This window comes from Galendromus occidentalis, unplaced genomic scaffold, assembly GCF_000255335.2.
Source record: "Galendromus occidentalis unplaced genomic scaffold, Mocc_1.1 scf7180000076770, whole genome shotgun sequence".
NCBI classification, from domain to species: domain Eukaryota; kingdom Metazoa; phylum Arthropoda; class Arachnida; order Mesostigmata; family Phytoseiidae; genus Galendromus; species Galendromus occidentalis.
Window position 1 is genome coordinate 19,617 of NW_003804759.1, and position 13,753 is coordinate 33,369.

General features: G+C 51.9%; 2 protein-coding genes across 2 annotated transcripts; one reads left to right on the forward strand and one right to left on the reverse strand.

Moving 5' to 3' along the window:
• Positions 1–187: 187 nt before the first annotated feature.
• Positions 188–3,346, forward strand: Cth (Cystathionine gamma-lyase). The gene is made up of 8 exons (XM_003740140.1): positions 188–284; positions 552–697; positions 1,157–1,444; positions 1,550–1,684; positions 2,116–2,251; positions 2,351–2,583; positions 2,663–2,757; positions 2,866–3,346. Exons 2-8 carry the CDS (start codon positions 554–556, stop codon positions 3,011–3,013), a joined length of 1,179 nt encoding a protein of 392 aa, XP_003740188.1. The 5' UTR covers positions 188–284; positions 552–553; the 3' UTR covers positions 3,014–3,346.
• A 3,759-nt stretch (positions 3,347–7,105) lies between these two features.
• LOC100905614 (tartrate-resistant acid phosphatase type 5-like) lies at positions 7,106–9,861 on the reverse strand. Its single transcript, XM_029110562.1, has 7 exons — positions 9,825–9,861; positions 9,550–9,702; positions 9,257–9,456; positions 9,034–9,158; positions 8,698–8,898; positions 7,486–7,633; positions 7,106–7,357 (listed from the first exon to the last, which is right to left on the reverse strand). Exons 1-7 carry the CDS (start codon positions 9,859–9,861, stop codon positions 7,106–7,108), a joined length of 1,116 nt encoding a protein of 371 aa, XP_028966395.1.
• Between the last annotated feature and the right edge of the window lie 3,892 nt (positions 9,862–13,753).

Below are 13,753 nucleotides of genomic sequence, written 5' to 3' on the forward strand. Positions count from 1 at the left end.
GCGTCTCACATACTCAATGCGACAATGATCGACAGGGAACTTAAGCGGGACCTGGTGGGAACCAGAAATGCTCCTCAGCGCTATCCCGAAGAGCTCAGCGGATGAAACGCGCTACGAGCGCAGAATCTTGAACACGTGTTCGAAACGCTCTCCCATCTCGAGAGTGTTTCCTCAACAACACCAACAGTCCCCGTATTTAGAGCAGAGTCTCAGACGCTAAGCCTCGACAGCGGCGTCGTCCTCCAACTCTTGCCGGGAATTTTCCAATCAAGCAAGCCTTCTTGGTGAGTAGTAGCTGTATGCACGCATTCTGCGCGCAGATCAAGTGCCGGCCTTCCCAACTAGGGGTTTGTCGCGAGACTCTCTTTGGGTCGCTTTTCCATTCATCTGGCACCTTCCCGCCATCCACGACGGAAAGATTGCCAGAAGCACAACCGATGTTCGCGATCGTAGCTTGGTTTCCGAAAACCTCCGATATCGCAACGCCGAAGCCGTGATACTCGATGGCGAGCCGTTCGCGGAGTCACCTCATAGTTATATGTATGTTTCAGAAATGCCGGCAACAGACCAAGAGCTTTCTTTCGAGACGAAAGTCGTCCACGTCGGTCAAGATCCACAGCAATGGAATTCCAGGGCCGTCGTTCCACCGATCTCCATGGCGACAACTTTCCAACAGAGGGGTCCAGCTGATCATGCGGTAGAGTTAAAGATTCTAATTCGAGTATTTAGTCTCCATTGAGCTCGATTATAGCCATCATGGAGACGAGAGTGAGATCCAGCGTTTCGTATCGCTCAATCAAGTTCGCTGTCCGCGGCAGCCCGGCTGCTCACGATGACCATTCCGAGCGCGGGGACCCACGATAACACACCGCTATCTTTCGAATTCCGCTGTATCGCCCTTGCCTACAGGAACATGCAAGTCATCCTAGCTCAAGCAAAAACCTATCGCTAGCGAGGCTTCCTGCCCGACGTCAATCCTTATGAACCCAGGTTACTTTTCTGAACGCTCGAATGAAGCCCATCCGAGGCTAAAGACACACTGTCCTTGTGTAGCCGATGGCTTCCCTCCCTCAGAGCTTCGATCCCCAGCTGAGGCTGCCAGAAAAGGCAAGGTTGAATCGAATGCTGCTGAAGAAATTCCTCCAATGCTCTTCAGGGCTTCGAGTATTCCCGTTCGGGGAATCCTACCCGCAGTTGCCTCGAAGAGCTGCTGGCGTCGCTGGAAAACGCGAAGTTCGCTATGTGCTACGCCTCTGGCTTAGCGGCAACGGACAATGTGGTGCATTTGTTGGAAACAGGGGATCATATTGTTGCCTTCGACGACCTATATGGCGGAGTCGGCCGTCTCTTCAGAGCATGCGCCATGCCGAAAGGAATCGAAGTGGATTTCGTAGATGCCCGAGATCCTCAAGTCGTGGCCGCTGCGTTGAAACCGAACACGAAGGTATGAATGGACGAGAAATCGACTTTCATGGGACTCTGCCGAGACGGAATCCTGGAGGCTCTTGCAGTGTCCTGAGAGAATACTTGGACGTCTCTCGCCTTACAGCTGGTATGGGTCGAAACCCCCTCGAACCCCATGATGAAAATCGTGGATATAGCTGCCGTTTCGGCAGCTGTGAAGAAGGGCGCTCCACAGGCCATCCTGGCAGTGGATAACACGTTCATGAGTCCGTGCTTTCAGGCAAGTGACTGCTTGTTACGATAGATATTCTGAATCAAGAGCATGCTCGTCTATCTTTCGAGCTTCCGACACCCGCCCCTGCTCCTAAGCGACTGCTTGTTTGTAAGATGCTTCTACTTTCCCCATCCGCAAACATGAGGACAGAGCAAAGTTCTCTCTGACTGCAATCACCGCGGGATCCATCGTAAAGATACGCCATACGGCCTAGTCTTTTGGAGCCCTTTCCGGAGATCTTTCGCAGTATTTCGGACTTAGATATCAGATTTTCGGCTCTGGGGAGAGTCCAATTGTTAGAGACTGCACTTCTATCTGATTTCAAGCATCGGAGCCTGATCTCCTGTCAGAGACCGCTCGTGTACTCGAGACTTCTCTTCGATTCGAATATCTACGGTTCGCAGTCACAATCCAGACTAAGGCATTTTCCCCTCCAGAATCCGCTCCAACAAGGTGCTGACATCGTAATACATTCGATAACTAAGTACATCAATGGACATTCGGATATCGTGATGGGATGTATCATGACGAACAATTTGAAGCTGCACGAAAAGCTTCGCTTCCTCCAGAACGGTGAGTTCCCTAACGTTTCTTCCTCCGACACCAAAGTTGGTTCAAAAAACGACCGAAGAACTCAGGATTGGAGCTGAAACTTAGATAGGATATTTTCAGCTGTCGGTGCCGTTCCGTCGCCCTTCGACTGTTATATGGTGAACAGAGGGATCAAGACTCTCGCTCTCCGAATGCAGAGACACCACGAGAACGCACTCAAAGTCGCAAAATTCTTAGAAACGCATCCGCTCGTCGAGAAAGTCATTCACCCAGGCCTCGAATCCCATCCCCAGCACCTCTTAGCGAAGCGACAATGCTCAGGCTTCAGTGGCATGCTCTGCTTCTACCTCAAGGTATTCTTCGGCCATGTTCGAATGGATAGCCTGCTCTTATCCTCCATCGATGATCCAATTGAACAGCTCGTGGTTTCAGGGTGGTCTGGCCGAATCCCGAAAACTGCTGTCAGCTCTGAAGCTTTTCACTTTGGCTGAGAGTTTAGGAGCAGTGGAGTCCCTGGCTGAGCTGCCGTGAGTTATTTCATCGTCTCGAATATCGTGCATTCGTTTTCTGTTATCAGACAATGAAATCGTAGATTACGCAGGAAACTAAACACTGTCTCCCCTCCGACCGATCAGGTCCGTCATGACGCATGCGTCCGTTCCCGCAGAATTGCGAGCTCGACTCGGTATCTCGGATGCGCTCATCCGTTTGTCCGTCGGTATTGAAGCTGTTCAGGACCTCATAGACGACCTGGATCAAGCTCTGGCCGCATCACAGAAATGAGAGGAGGAGTTGGTCCTAGAGCGACTAATAGAGGTGATGCATGCGAGCCACCGCGGGATATCCCCCTCGCCATCAGTCTCGTGGGGCAGCACTGGGGAAGAGTATCACGATACTGCCTCCTCAGCGACCCTTGTTCTGGTTCTCGATTTCTTCTTACAATATTTATTGGCAGTGCTTGATTCCTAGATAGTTCCTCCTGAACGACTCATTTGCGTGGTCCCAGTTTGTATCGGCGCGGCGTTCAACCGTTGCGCCGTTGGAGGATTCTTCACAATAAATTCGGTGACGGCGGAGCCGATCGAGTCACCGGCAACTGGCAACGTCGCTCAAGCTCTCCCTCCGTGTCTTCAGTCTTCGATCTCATCCCCGCTACTAACGATTGGCGCAGTCGACTTCGGACGGTTCCTTCGGACAGTGCGCCAAAAATCACTTTGCCTGAGGTTCTCGAAAACCTCACGATTTCGGAGAAGTGATCCTCTTCGTCGGCTTCGGAGAGAGTCTCGTTGACCGCTTTGTCGAATGCCACGTCGGCGTCGTTAGCAGGGTTTTTTTCCGTACCAACCGGTCGCGGACAGAACCTTCCCAGAGGGATGCAATCGGAATGAAGGTAGGGTCTTGGAAGTCCGATCGGAATGTTCTCTCTGGAGGGCCAGCTGCGGAGGTTGCCAACGGATTGGTCATATCCAGGAACCTTGTCTGTCATCGGAGGCGAGGCCGGACCAGATGAATTCGATCGTGTTCACCATTCACCACTCCGTGTTCGGAAAACGAAGCTTTCCTGCTCTTGCAACTCCGCTCGTGAATGTAAAACTTGTTCGGTTCCGTATAGACAGTGGTGCGGACGCCACTGTTTTTGGGGTACCAACTTGGACGGAGCTAGACTCTCTACAACTTCGGCCGGTGACATCACCAATCACCATCCATCATCGGTGGTACTCGGATGCAAACGAGGAAGAAGTTTTCCACATCTCTAAATCACTCACACCGTGCCGGAGGAACGGCAGCCAGATTGAGAAAGAGACACTGGCCCTTGTGCACACCGTCGAGTGGCTTCACAAATTCATTAGGGGCCGGCGCCCCACTTCACAGACTGACCATCGTCCCCTGGTGGCCTCGTTCCAGCCGACGAACATGAAAGGTCTGAGCGACACGACCGCCGCGCGTCTGATCGGGAGGTGCTGGGCCCTCCGGTGGCTCGGATACGATTTTAACATCGAATGCATCCGCACCGATGCATTAGGTTATGCGGACGCGCCCGATCAGTGATGCTAGAGAGACGGCGGGGATCCACTTACGGTCGAGATGATCGGAAGCCTCTTGAGGTATATGATTTGGACGCAGAACTCCGCAGAGCAAGACCCCCTCATCCGCTCCGTTTTCAGTCGTCTACAAAACGGTTGGCCTCAGAAAGATCGTGGAAATCCGTCTCTCCGTACGTTCGCACAGCGATTTACCTGTGCAAGATCCCGCCTCGAGACTTGACATTGAAGGAGAAAAAAGCGATCCTCAGTAAAATCAAGGCTCAAGCGCCGGGCAGCAGTCACCGACAGCCGGCACCGATCCGTGGTGAGCCGAAGACTACGATCACACGACTCCTAGAGCAAGAAAAAATTATTCGAGCGCGCTGGGACTCCCGGACTCTCGGAGTTGTCTTTGATCAACGGTTCAATCGTGTCCTGAGCCAACGATTACCTTTATCAGGTCACGTGCTCATTCAGAAATCCGGACACCTGGCTCAAAGATTTGGCCATTGGGGCTTCAAGGCTACGCATGATTGGCTTGAACGATCGAGAAGTTGATATTGCATTCCAAGGAAACGCACGGTCAGAGGAAGAACGCTGACACGGTATCGGCCACAGCATACGAGGAGACTTCGCAGCCGAATACTGATCAGTCTTCCACCCAATGGACTTCGAAAAATTCCGAGTTTGAAGGTTCTTCATCGGCAGCAAATTCTTGCATCGATCTTGGAGTCAATCGACGGCAACCCAAATAAATGTTCGCTAACAGCCGTAGAGATCAGCTCATGGATCGATATCCTGCAGGCTGTCCAATTTGTGGCCGACGAATGACGAACAGCGACCAGCGATACCTTCCGGGAGCTCTCCGATATGGTTTCGGCACTATGGATGCTGATGTCCTGGCCGAGGCCGCCCGATTCGGCGCTGAATCTCGATCCCTCGCAGACTCACGATTTTCATTGACACGTCAGAATCGATGAAGACGCTCAATGCTGCGCGCTTGACGTTCATTGAGCATGAGATGGTGGAAGCATTTAGCACGGATATCGGAGCAGGACCGGAGTCTTTCAGGGAAGGTGGGGCCAGAGGACGAGCCCGTCAGTCCACGAGAAGCTCTTCAGGCTGTCCAACTACTCCAGAGATAGATCATACAGAACCTTGGGGAGTCTTGTACTCAGACATCCCTCGAGGATACGCCGATCTCGTACACCAGCTGACTTTCAAGTATATACAACAAACTCCTCTCGTTATTCCGGGCTCCGGGTGATACGATACCGCGGCATTCTTGATTCAGACGAAGATGCGATGCAAGCGAAGACGATGCCGGACATAAGGGCAGGAGTATGCCATCGGATTATATTCCCCCCAGAAATCGGAAGAAGCCTGAGATGTATAAGGTGGGGCAGTATATTCTCCCCATTTTGTTTTGATCATGGAATCAGAACCATGAGGGCTAGCGAAGTTCTGTTTGCGGCAAAATGTTTAGGAGGACTCGCCCTCTCAGGAAAAAATTCCTTTGGTCCGATATCTCCAAGCTGGAGAACGAGAATCAGCGGGAAAGCGAGGAAAATGTTTTTTTTCCACAGAAATCAATACCGAGCCTTATGAGAATGACGTTAGCCGAACTTCAAAACGTCAACTTTGAACGTCCACCTGGTGAGGAGTCTCGGACCAGATGATTTTTTTTCTGAAACTGCAAGTCCTCGTGGTCATTCTACTGTAAGCAGGATTCCGCTAGCCGCCTCGGTTCGGAGTTCATGGGGATCATTGGAAATGGGGTATTTATACTGCCCCACCCTGCACATGTTATCGATGATGTCCCCCTTGCTATATGGAATGGATGTCCGTGTGCGTTACGCGTACGATCCCTAGGAATCCACTCGAATGCTCAACTTGGTGCAACACATGGTCCAATGGTGCGGAGAGGATGATTCCGGCTTCTTCCTCCCCAGGTTCGCCTCCGACCGCCTATCCGTACCAGAATTGCTAGGTCCCGATGGGGTACCAATGAGCGCACTACACTGCATCGAGAACGATTGTCTTCTCTGGAACCTATCACTCGACGGGGAGGGTGTCGGGCTACTCGACTCTCCCGCCGAGCTGTCGTAAGTCAATTCCTCAGTCAGAGACCGGGACAGCTTATAGATTGCCGCGAACGCTTGAGCCTTCGGTGTCTCGGATGCTCCACCTCGCCTGCCTATCGGCGTCGAAGTGGTGCAAGATCATATCGATGATCTCGATCGAGCTCCAATCGCGTCGATGAACTGACCGTCCCTCGAACACAGCTCCGCAAGTAGGGGTCTGATCAGTGATGACTCGGAAATGACCATTTCTCCATTTTATTGTGATACGGACGCTTTCTCGACCATATTCTGGGGGACCGAAGAGGGGTTCCCGATCTATAGCAAAGATGTCCATACAGATACTCTATAAAAAATTCACCCATGTTGGGGGATGTTGAGCGGCCGTGGGCTCGGCTCAAGGAAAACATATCGTCCCTTTCCGACAGCCGCGAACTTATGAATGATCTCCGGGCGGAGTCCTGAACGGCTCAATCGTCCTCGGTAGTGTCCGAGGTATTCTCCGCTTCGAGTCCCATCCATTAAATTTTTTTCATTTCCCGCGATCATCATGGAAGGGCACATCACAGTGCGGAAGCTCAGAGCAGTTCTCTTCATCTCCTCGATATAAATTACCTAAAGCGACAACAACGGGAATCCGTGGGGTAGCGAAGTCCGGGCGCCACACTGGTAGGAGACCGGACGCTTTCTCGACGAGCCTCGAGCCCAAAGCTCTCGGCGGTACTGCGATGATGCACGCCTTGATGCTATCCAACACAGATCGTCCTCGCTCAGAATCTAGGCGGCATGTCGTGTTCGTGGAGTAGGATTCCGGCTGTGCTGTACATTTGCATGGTCATCTTCTGTTTTCCAACCTCCATGTAAGAGAAACCGCCATAACTGAACAATGAAGCCCAAGCGAATCTCAATGAGTCTTTCGGCAGCGTTCGCTTGTGGATCAATGAGGGATTGATGAAATTCGTTGCACCTGACACGAAGTACTCCACAGTCCAGTTCCCGGCGCCAAGATCCGGTCTTATGTGCTGAGGGGGTTTACGGAGCTGAATAATTTTTCCGATCTCTGCACTCGGTGCAGCTCATACTTTTTTCCTGAGGTGTGTCAATGAGGTATGATGATCGATATTAGTCAACCTATAGGTACGCCACTCACCTGTAAATCATGGTCATGGCCAGCTAAGTACGCGTTCACTTTGTATTTCTGGAGGATTGGAACCATTTCGGATACTAAACAGTCCGTGGTCCCGTGTGAGCATGCAGAGTAAATCGGGTAATGACCGGCAACGAGGATGTACTTTGCCCTGCAAGACAAACGATAAAACTCCAGGGGTGGCATTGAGAGAATCTCCACCGGGATTCGCGAAAGAGAACTAGTGAGACGTCTCAAGCTTGTATGATTCCGTGCATGAATGTCGGGGTTTCCACGATTTCCGAGCCTAGTACGCTAAAACCGAGGTTGGAAATCCGACTCCGCACGCTTGGCTTCGCTACATGCTTGCTAAGAAATCCCTCCCATCGTCTCACGTACCCTCACGGAATCGAGAAATCATCGCTCAGAGGTGACCGGAGATCACAACTTTAGAACAAATATCAGGGTGGGTAGTTAGGGCCCTTAGAGTACCTCTTAGCCGCCCAGGCCTGGTTCATAGTAAGGATACGATTCCGCACAGTTTTCTCGTCATCCATTGCATTATCTCGAATATGCATTATAGATCCTCGTTTGCCGCTGACTGCTCGGGGAGTAGAGGGTTCTCGGCCGCGTTACCGTGGATGAGTTTCGGAGGTGAGCTTATTATCTATTTAAGGCGTCATGGATTTCTTCGAGCACAGGATCTGGCGCCACACCGGTAGCGCTCAGCGAAAGCTGATTGAACCGCATGAGCCTCCAAGTCCGGCTCCCCAGCGGCGGCAATCGGATGTTGCGTTGAATCCGCAATATCCGTCTCCGACCCATAATTCTATAGCATCGATTAGCAGCTTTTTTGCTGATGAACCACTGGTCGAGAGGACTCTGTTCCAACACCGACGCCTCCCCCTGACTGACGAACGAATCAGAAAGCATTTCTCAAAACCTTGCTCTGATAATAATAATGTGCGGATTTTTTCATCTGAGGCAATCTCTCGAGAATTCGCTTGGACTGAGATTGGACCTCGCAGAGCCCGTCAGATTCCAGGGGAAACGGAGCTGGTGCTAGCGTCGAGCGCGCACCACAAATCGATCGAGATCGCTCATCTAAAACCACCGGGATATCTCGATCCACGGGAAAGTCCGGTCGAGAATCCCGCGTCTACCGTGACCATCTGCGTAAGCCCCATCTATCTGAGGTTTTTGGGGGCTTCTCGAGGGCGACTCAATTTTACTTACTTGGACTTCTCCAGCTCCGCGATAAGCCAGCGAAATTGTTTGGAATAGTTTTTGCTGCGAGTCTGAGGATTCGGCTGGTCGTCTTCACTCCCGTCTGTTTTCCCACAGATGAGGACCGTGTCGAGCATGAAGACGTCCAGAGTATCGTTGTCGGTTCCCGGAATTTCGAATGTTTGGCTGTAGTAATAGTCGGGAAATATCCTGCGGATAATGAGTAGAATGCATTCAGCCAGTCATACATCGGTGTATCGAATTCCTCCCGTCATCATTAGGTCGCACGGAGCGGAGCCGAGATGATTTGCAAATGTCCGACGCATCTTCGCGAGGATCACTCACCATCTATTAGAGACTTTGGAATAGGCTATTTGAGCTGACACATTTCCATCGTGATCATGATTCCCGGCTATGACATACCACGGTATTCGCATTGAGCCATCGGAATAAACTTCTTCGAATGTTCTCTAGAATTCGAGTTCGGTATTTCAAATCCACTCCAAAATATTCAGGAAGTTCCCGGCGATCAGGACTTTATTCTCGGATGGTCTCGTGATCTCCTCACCTGGAATCTCCGGTCGTCGACGTCTCGTACCCCGGTGAAATAGAAATTGTCACCGAGGGCCAGGATAAATTGTACTTCCTTCCTCGAAGCGAAAGAGGCCATCCGTTTCGCAGTTCGGCGTTGGATCACCGTGCTGTACGGATAAAATGGGATCCCGCCCCAATCACCGAAAACTAGGAATCGAACGGACGAGGGATCACCTTGAATCGTAATCATGGATTCAGCATCACTGATAATTTAATATTCTGGGTAATGATGATGATCTAGAATAGCCTACGCAAAAAATCCCAAACCCGGTTGTAGTCCGTGAGTCTTGTTCGACTGCAATCGCGTCCGATTTCCGACCCGGTTGCGGAGATCATTCCGAATACTGCTAACAGTCTGCTTGATCTTGGTGGTCGCCTCCGAGGTTCCATTGTGTTCCACGACTATCGAACACGACAACACTGAAGGAGTAAACGACTGTTACCCTTACCAAGCTAGCAAGGGGGAGGAATCATCCCGAACAAGGCTTCCCCCACCAAAAGATGCAATGTTCGAAATGAATATTCGGACTGCTTCAACATACTGAGCATCAGCACGGAACTGCGGACGAAGAACCACATAGTTGCGCGCATGTTCGCTGCCCGGGCGACAACTCAAAGGAGGCTCGGGGGAGATCAGATGACTCCGTAACAGAGGAAATACATAGGCTTCACAAGGTCCACCCGACTCGCACGCTTTTTACCGAGCACAATCACAACATGTCCGTCGATTCAAGGGAGCATCTCCGAAGAATTCGTGAGCTCTCCCGCCGCGTTGAAGATGGGGCGACTTCTCCGTAGCGAGGGCTCCTTCGACGCCACACAGAAGTTCATTCACTTCAGTAGCTCTAAGCGATATGATTCAGCGCCAGTATAAACATATTGAGAGGAAAAGGGATCTTCCGCGAGGCCTCGATTCCTTCTCTTCATTTGAATCTGATGCCTCGCTCTCGACTTTCCCATTGAGTTCAGCGTTCTTCCCTCATTGAACAAATGGGAAATCCCGAGGAAGCCTCCGTGGTCATGAGCCGAATGATCGGCAGCCACCCCCTCCCCCTCGCTTTCCTCGTCGAGCCAGAATTCAAGCGGAAGATAATATCGCGAGAACCGACCGCGTGAGATTGTATTCGCGAGTCCTGAAAGGAGGAATCGAAATTCGTCCCTCGATCGCTCTCAGTTGAAGATAATGATCGAACCTGTCCGGCCCGATTCTCCCCGGAGGCAACCGACATCGGATGTCGAGCTGAAGGGCTGAATGATGAAACCGAATCCGCACCGCTCCCCCGGGATGTATCGTCGCGGTACTGTCTGTTTTTCTTATAATGGCCTTTCGGGCGCTCACGCGTCGTTCCCGAGACTATATTGCTCTCCTCCGGAAATGCCTCGATGTGCAGATATCTGCTCATTCAGATGGAAGGCATGAGCCGTACGGGGAACTTGACCCTTCTTAATAGAAGAGTCATTTGCCTGAGCTTGAAAGGCACTGCGCAGATGAACATCGGAATCGAGTGGAGGATCGGTTCCACTTGACCGAAGAAAAACAAGGGTTACTAGATGTGGTCTCAGCCCGATCAAGCCACTCGTTTTTCGCAGTACTCAGTAATATTTTCTGAACTAGCACTCCTCGAGAGCCGCTGGCAATATTAGGCGCGCGTTCCGCTCGCTGTCATGTGAAGAAGTAAGTCAAGAATTTCGCTCTTGAGATTGATTCGCGGATCCCTAGCCTGTTTTCACATCGACCCGCGGAATTCGATAATACAGCGAATGGATGATGGAGGACAAACGGCTGTCGAGATTCGACTGTTTCCCCGTTGTGGGCTCCTCCGTGGAGTCGGGGTCCGTCCATCATGAGAGGCCTTGAATCCCGGCGGGAGTCGACCGGCGACGAGCCCCTCCGGAGTACACGCGCGGGATTGAGATACCAGCTTTATCTATCCTCGCCCGCGCGGAATACCATACAATCGTCACTTGGGGGCCGGGAATCGTGTCCGGTCATTAGTCGAATCCCGCGGATCAAGCGAAGTATGGCCCGCGGCGGCAGATCCGAGCCCTGAGACCCCCCTTCTTACGCAGCCGATTGTGCTCTGCGAGTGCGTATTGTTTCATTCCAAGATTCGGAGCCTATCCAAGTCTAACACGAGGCTGCTTTCATCTTGATTGTAGGAATCGCTGTTACTGCGTCGACCGGAGGGTCCTGCTTGCTCGGTTCGCGATTTCCCCCCTGCCCGAATTCTATCGCCCGGATTGTCTAGCTGTTTGAAACAATACCCGATAGTTATCATCTCAATTGGTCAAGGTCTCCCGCGGATCTTGATCCGACCTCGACATGAGAGGAGCGATTCTCGGCGTTCGATGCGCCATTCCAGACGTAAATGTAAGTTTCTAGTGCAACGAAAAGACGGTCCTCGGGAAGACGCGCAAGAGAGTAAGCGGTTTGCGCTGACCGAATCGCGTTGGAGAGTGCCCAGAACACAAAACTCAGAATCGAAAGACACCTCGGGTTAGATGCATGGTCAACGAATCACGACGCACCTCATCGTGGCGCGAACTCCGGCACTACGACTGGAGAGTGTCGGGACGGAGGGTAGCCCCTTTGGCGTTCCATCTGGCCAGAAAGACGACCCACCCCCGCCGCTGCGTCACGCAGGCTATAGGATGGACTGGAATGTTTTCAGACTGAGAGAATCAGAGAGGCGGAGAATCATACCGAGAAACTCTGTGAGATCTGTCTACCATCTGCCGCAAACAGGGGGGGTACCGTCTCATGAAGAACCCTTCCGTTTTTCTGCGTAGTCCGAGGTAGACCCCAGGGAGCATGGATACAGGATAGAGGAGGCACTCTCCAACGCCTTCGTAGAGAGTGAATCCCGATCACTCTCGCCGGTAAAGCACTTCACTCCCGTATACGCTCGAGTCAGGTGGAAATGAGGCTTGGATCATAACTCGTCAGTGAGGTGACATGAATATCTGTGGAAATGCTTTATTCAATATATTTCCGAAGCGTACTCTTTCTCATGACCTCAAGGGGGAGCCCTGTTCGAGGTATTGGCCGAAGACGAATGAGCTTGAGACGGCGAGACAAATATGGAGGACCTACGATGATTTAGGGGGCGTTTGGCGATGTTGGTGTCCCGACACGCTCAGACGGAGTCGGGCCGATCACTGGACACCAGCAGGATTGACGGCAATGTTATAGAGGAATGCTCCGGAGCGACCGCAGCATGTATGACTCAAACCTATGAGGTGTTTTAACTGGCGCCGAGGGCGAATCGGACGATTCTTGCCTCAGGGTGGAAACTTTCCTGAAGGTTTGGCGTTTCCCGAACCCCCTGGTCGTGATTCGGCGCCCTTAAGGCCCGATTATCCTCGGTTTCCGGCACGCACCACTTGGGTCTGGTGTGCGTTGCTGGAAATTTCGTTGAGATATCTCCTTTTCCAGCATCGGAGTCGGGAATCGCGTCCTCTGGGAAGCGCGCCTTGGGAATCAGCAATCCCCTCTCTTCCTGGGGTACGGCACTGCTCGACTGAACTGTTCCTGCAAGCGGATTTCGATCCGGACTCCACAGATCCTGAATCGAGCACACACCGAGAAGCCGAGAAATGGCTTCTGATGTGTCTTTGATCATCGTCCTTCTCATTCGTAGGTGACTTGTCCCTATCGTATGAAGAGTTGGGCCCGTCGGTATCTGGCGAATCGATGAGTCACCCGTCGGAAAGAAACGGAGTGAAGGATGGAGCTAGAGTCTCGCTTGCAGTCGATGGTCGAATGACGTCGCGTCAAGATGATTCGATATATAGGCTGTAGGATCATCAGTAAGTATTGCGCTGCTCAGAAGAGCTTCGCTGACTGAGACAACCAGCTGTAGTTCGTCGTCTACGGCTTTCAACATTAGGTTGCGAATGTTCTTTGGATCCGGCCCGACGACACGGGTAATAGTCAAATCGATATGGATCTCCTCTACAGACAGGTTGTGGAAGTCGAACTGATCGCCTTTGAGATTGGAGCCATCCAGAGTCCCGTCTCATCTGCCTTAGCCACAGCTATAACTGCGTTATGGTCTCGAGGTGTCTCCGGGAAATCGATTTTTCGGATCAGAATCCGACTTGATGCGGTCGAGCAGCTTTCTCGTGGGATATTCTCAGTCAGTGGCCGGGAGCCATCGGGCGGAGTTCAACACGGGGCTTCGCCACAGAAGTAAATTCTCCTAGGACAGCACTACCTGACGGGGCGCAATTAAATTCTATCCTCTCCCGACTCGTGGTTGGCGTTTCTCAAGATCTTCCCCGTAGCCCGAGAATGTTCTCAAATCATTAGCCGCCCGTAGCTCAACTAGCACCATCCTCCGCTCCGGGCTCTTTCGTCGTTACTCGTGACCACCTGTGTTCAGAGTCGATTGCACCGCGCCGCTTTTTCGTCTTGAAATAATCACAGGAAGCACCGGGATGTCGAAGTTCGACTTCAATCGCGGACAAA

Bases quoted from the DNA above. Each gene is read 5' to 3' on its own strand.
- LOC100905614 (XM_029110562.1), bottom strand. From the start codon at position 9,861: ATGTGGTTCTTCGTCCGCAGTTCCGTGCTGATGCTCA. The intron at 9,703-9,824 runs GTATGTTGAAGC...TTACTCCTTCAG, and splicing joins CAGTTCCGTGCTGATGCTCA to TGTTGTCGTGTTCGATAGTC. The intron at 7,634-8,697 runs GTAAGTAAAATT...TTTGTCTTGCAG, and splicing joins GCGGAGCTGGAGAAGTCCAA to GGCAAAGTACATCCTCGTTG.
- Cth (XM_003740140.1), top strand. From the start codon at position 554: ATGCCGGCAACAGACCAAGAGCTTTCTTTCGAGACGAAAGTCGTCCAC. The intron at 1,685-2,115 runs GCAAGTGACTGC...TTTCCCCTCCAG, and splicing joins TCATGAGTCCGTGCTTTCAG to AATCCGCTCCAACAAGGTGC. The intron at 2,758-2,865 runs GTGAGTTATTTC...CCGACCGATCAG, and splicing joins GAGTCCCTGGCTGAGCTGCC to GTCCGTCATGACGCATGCGT.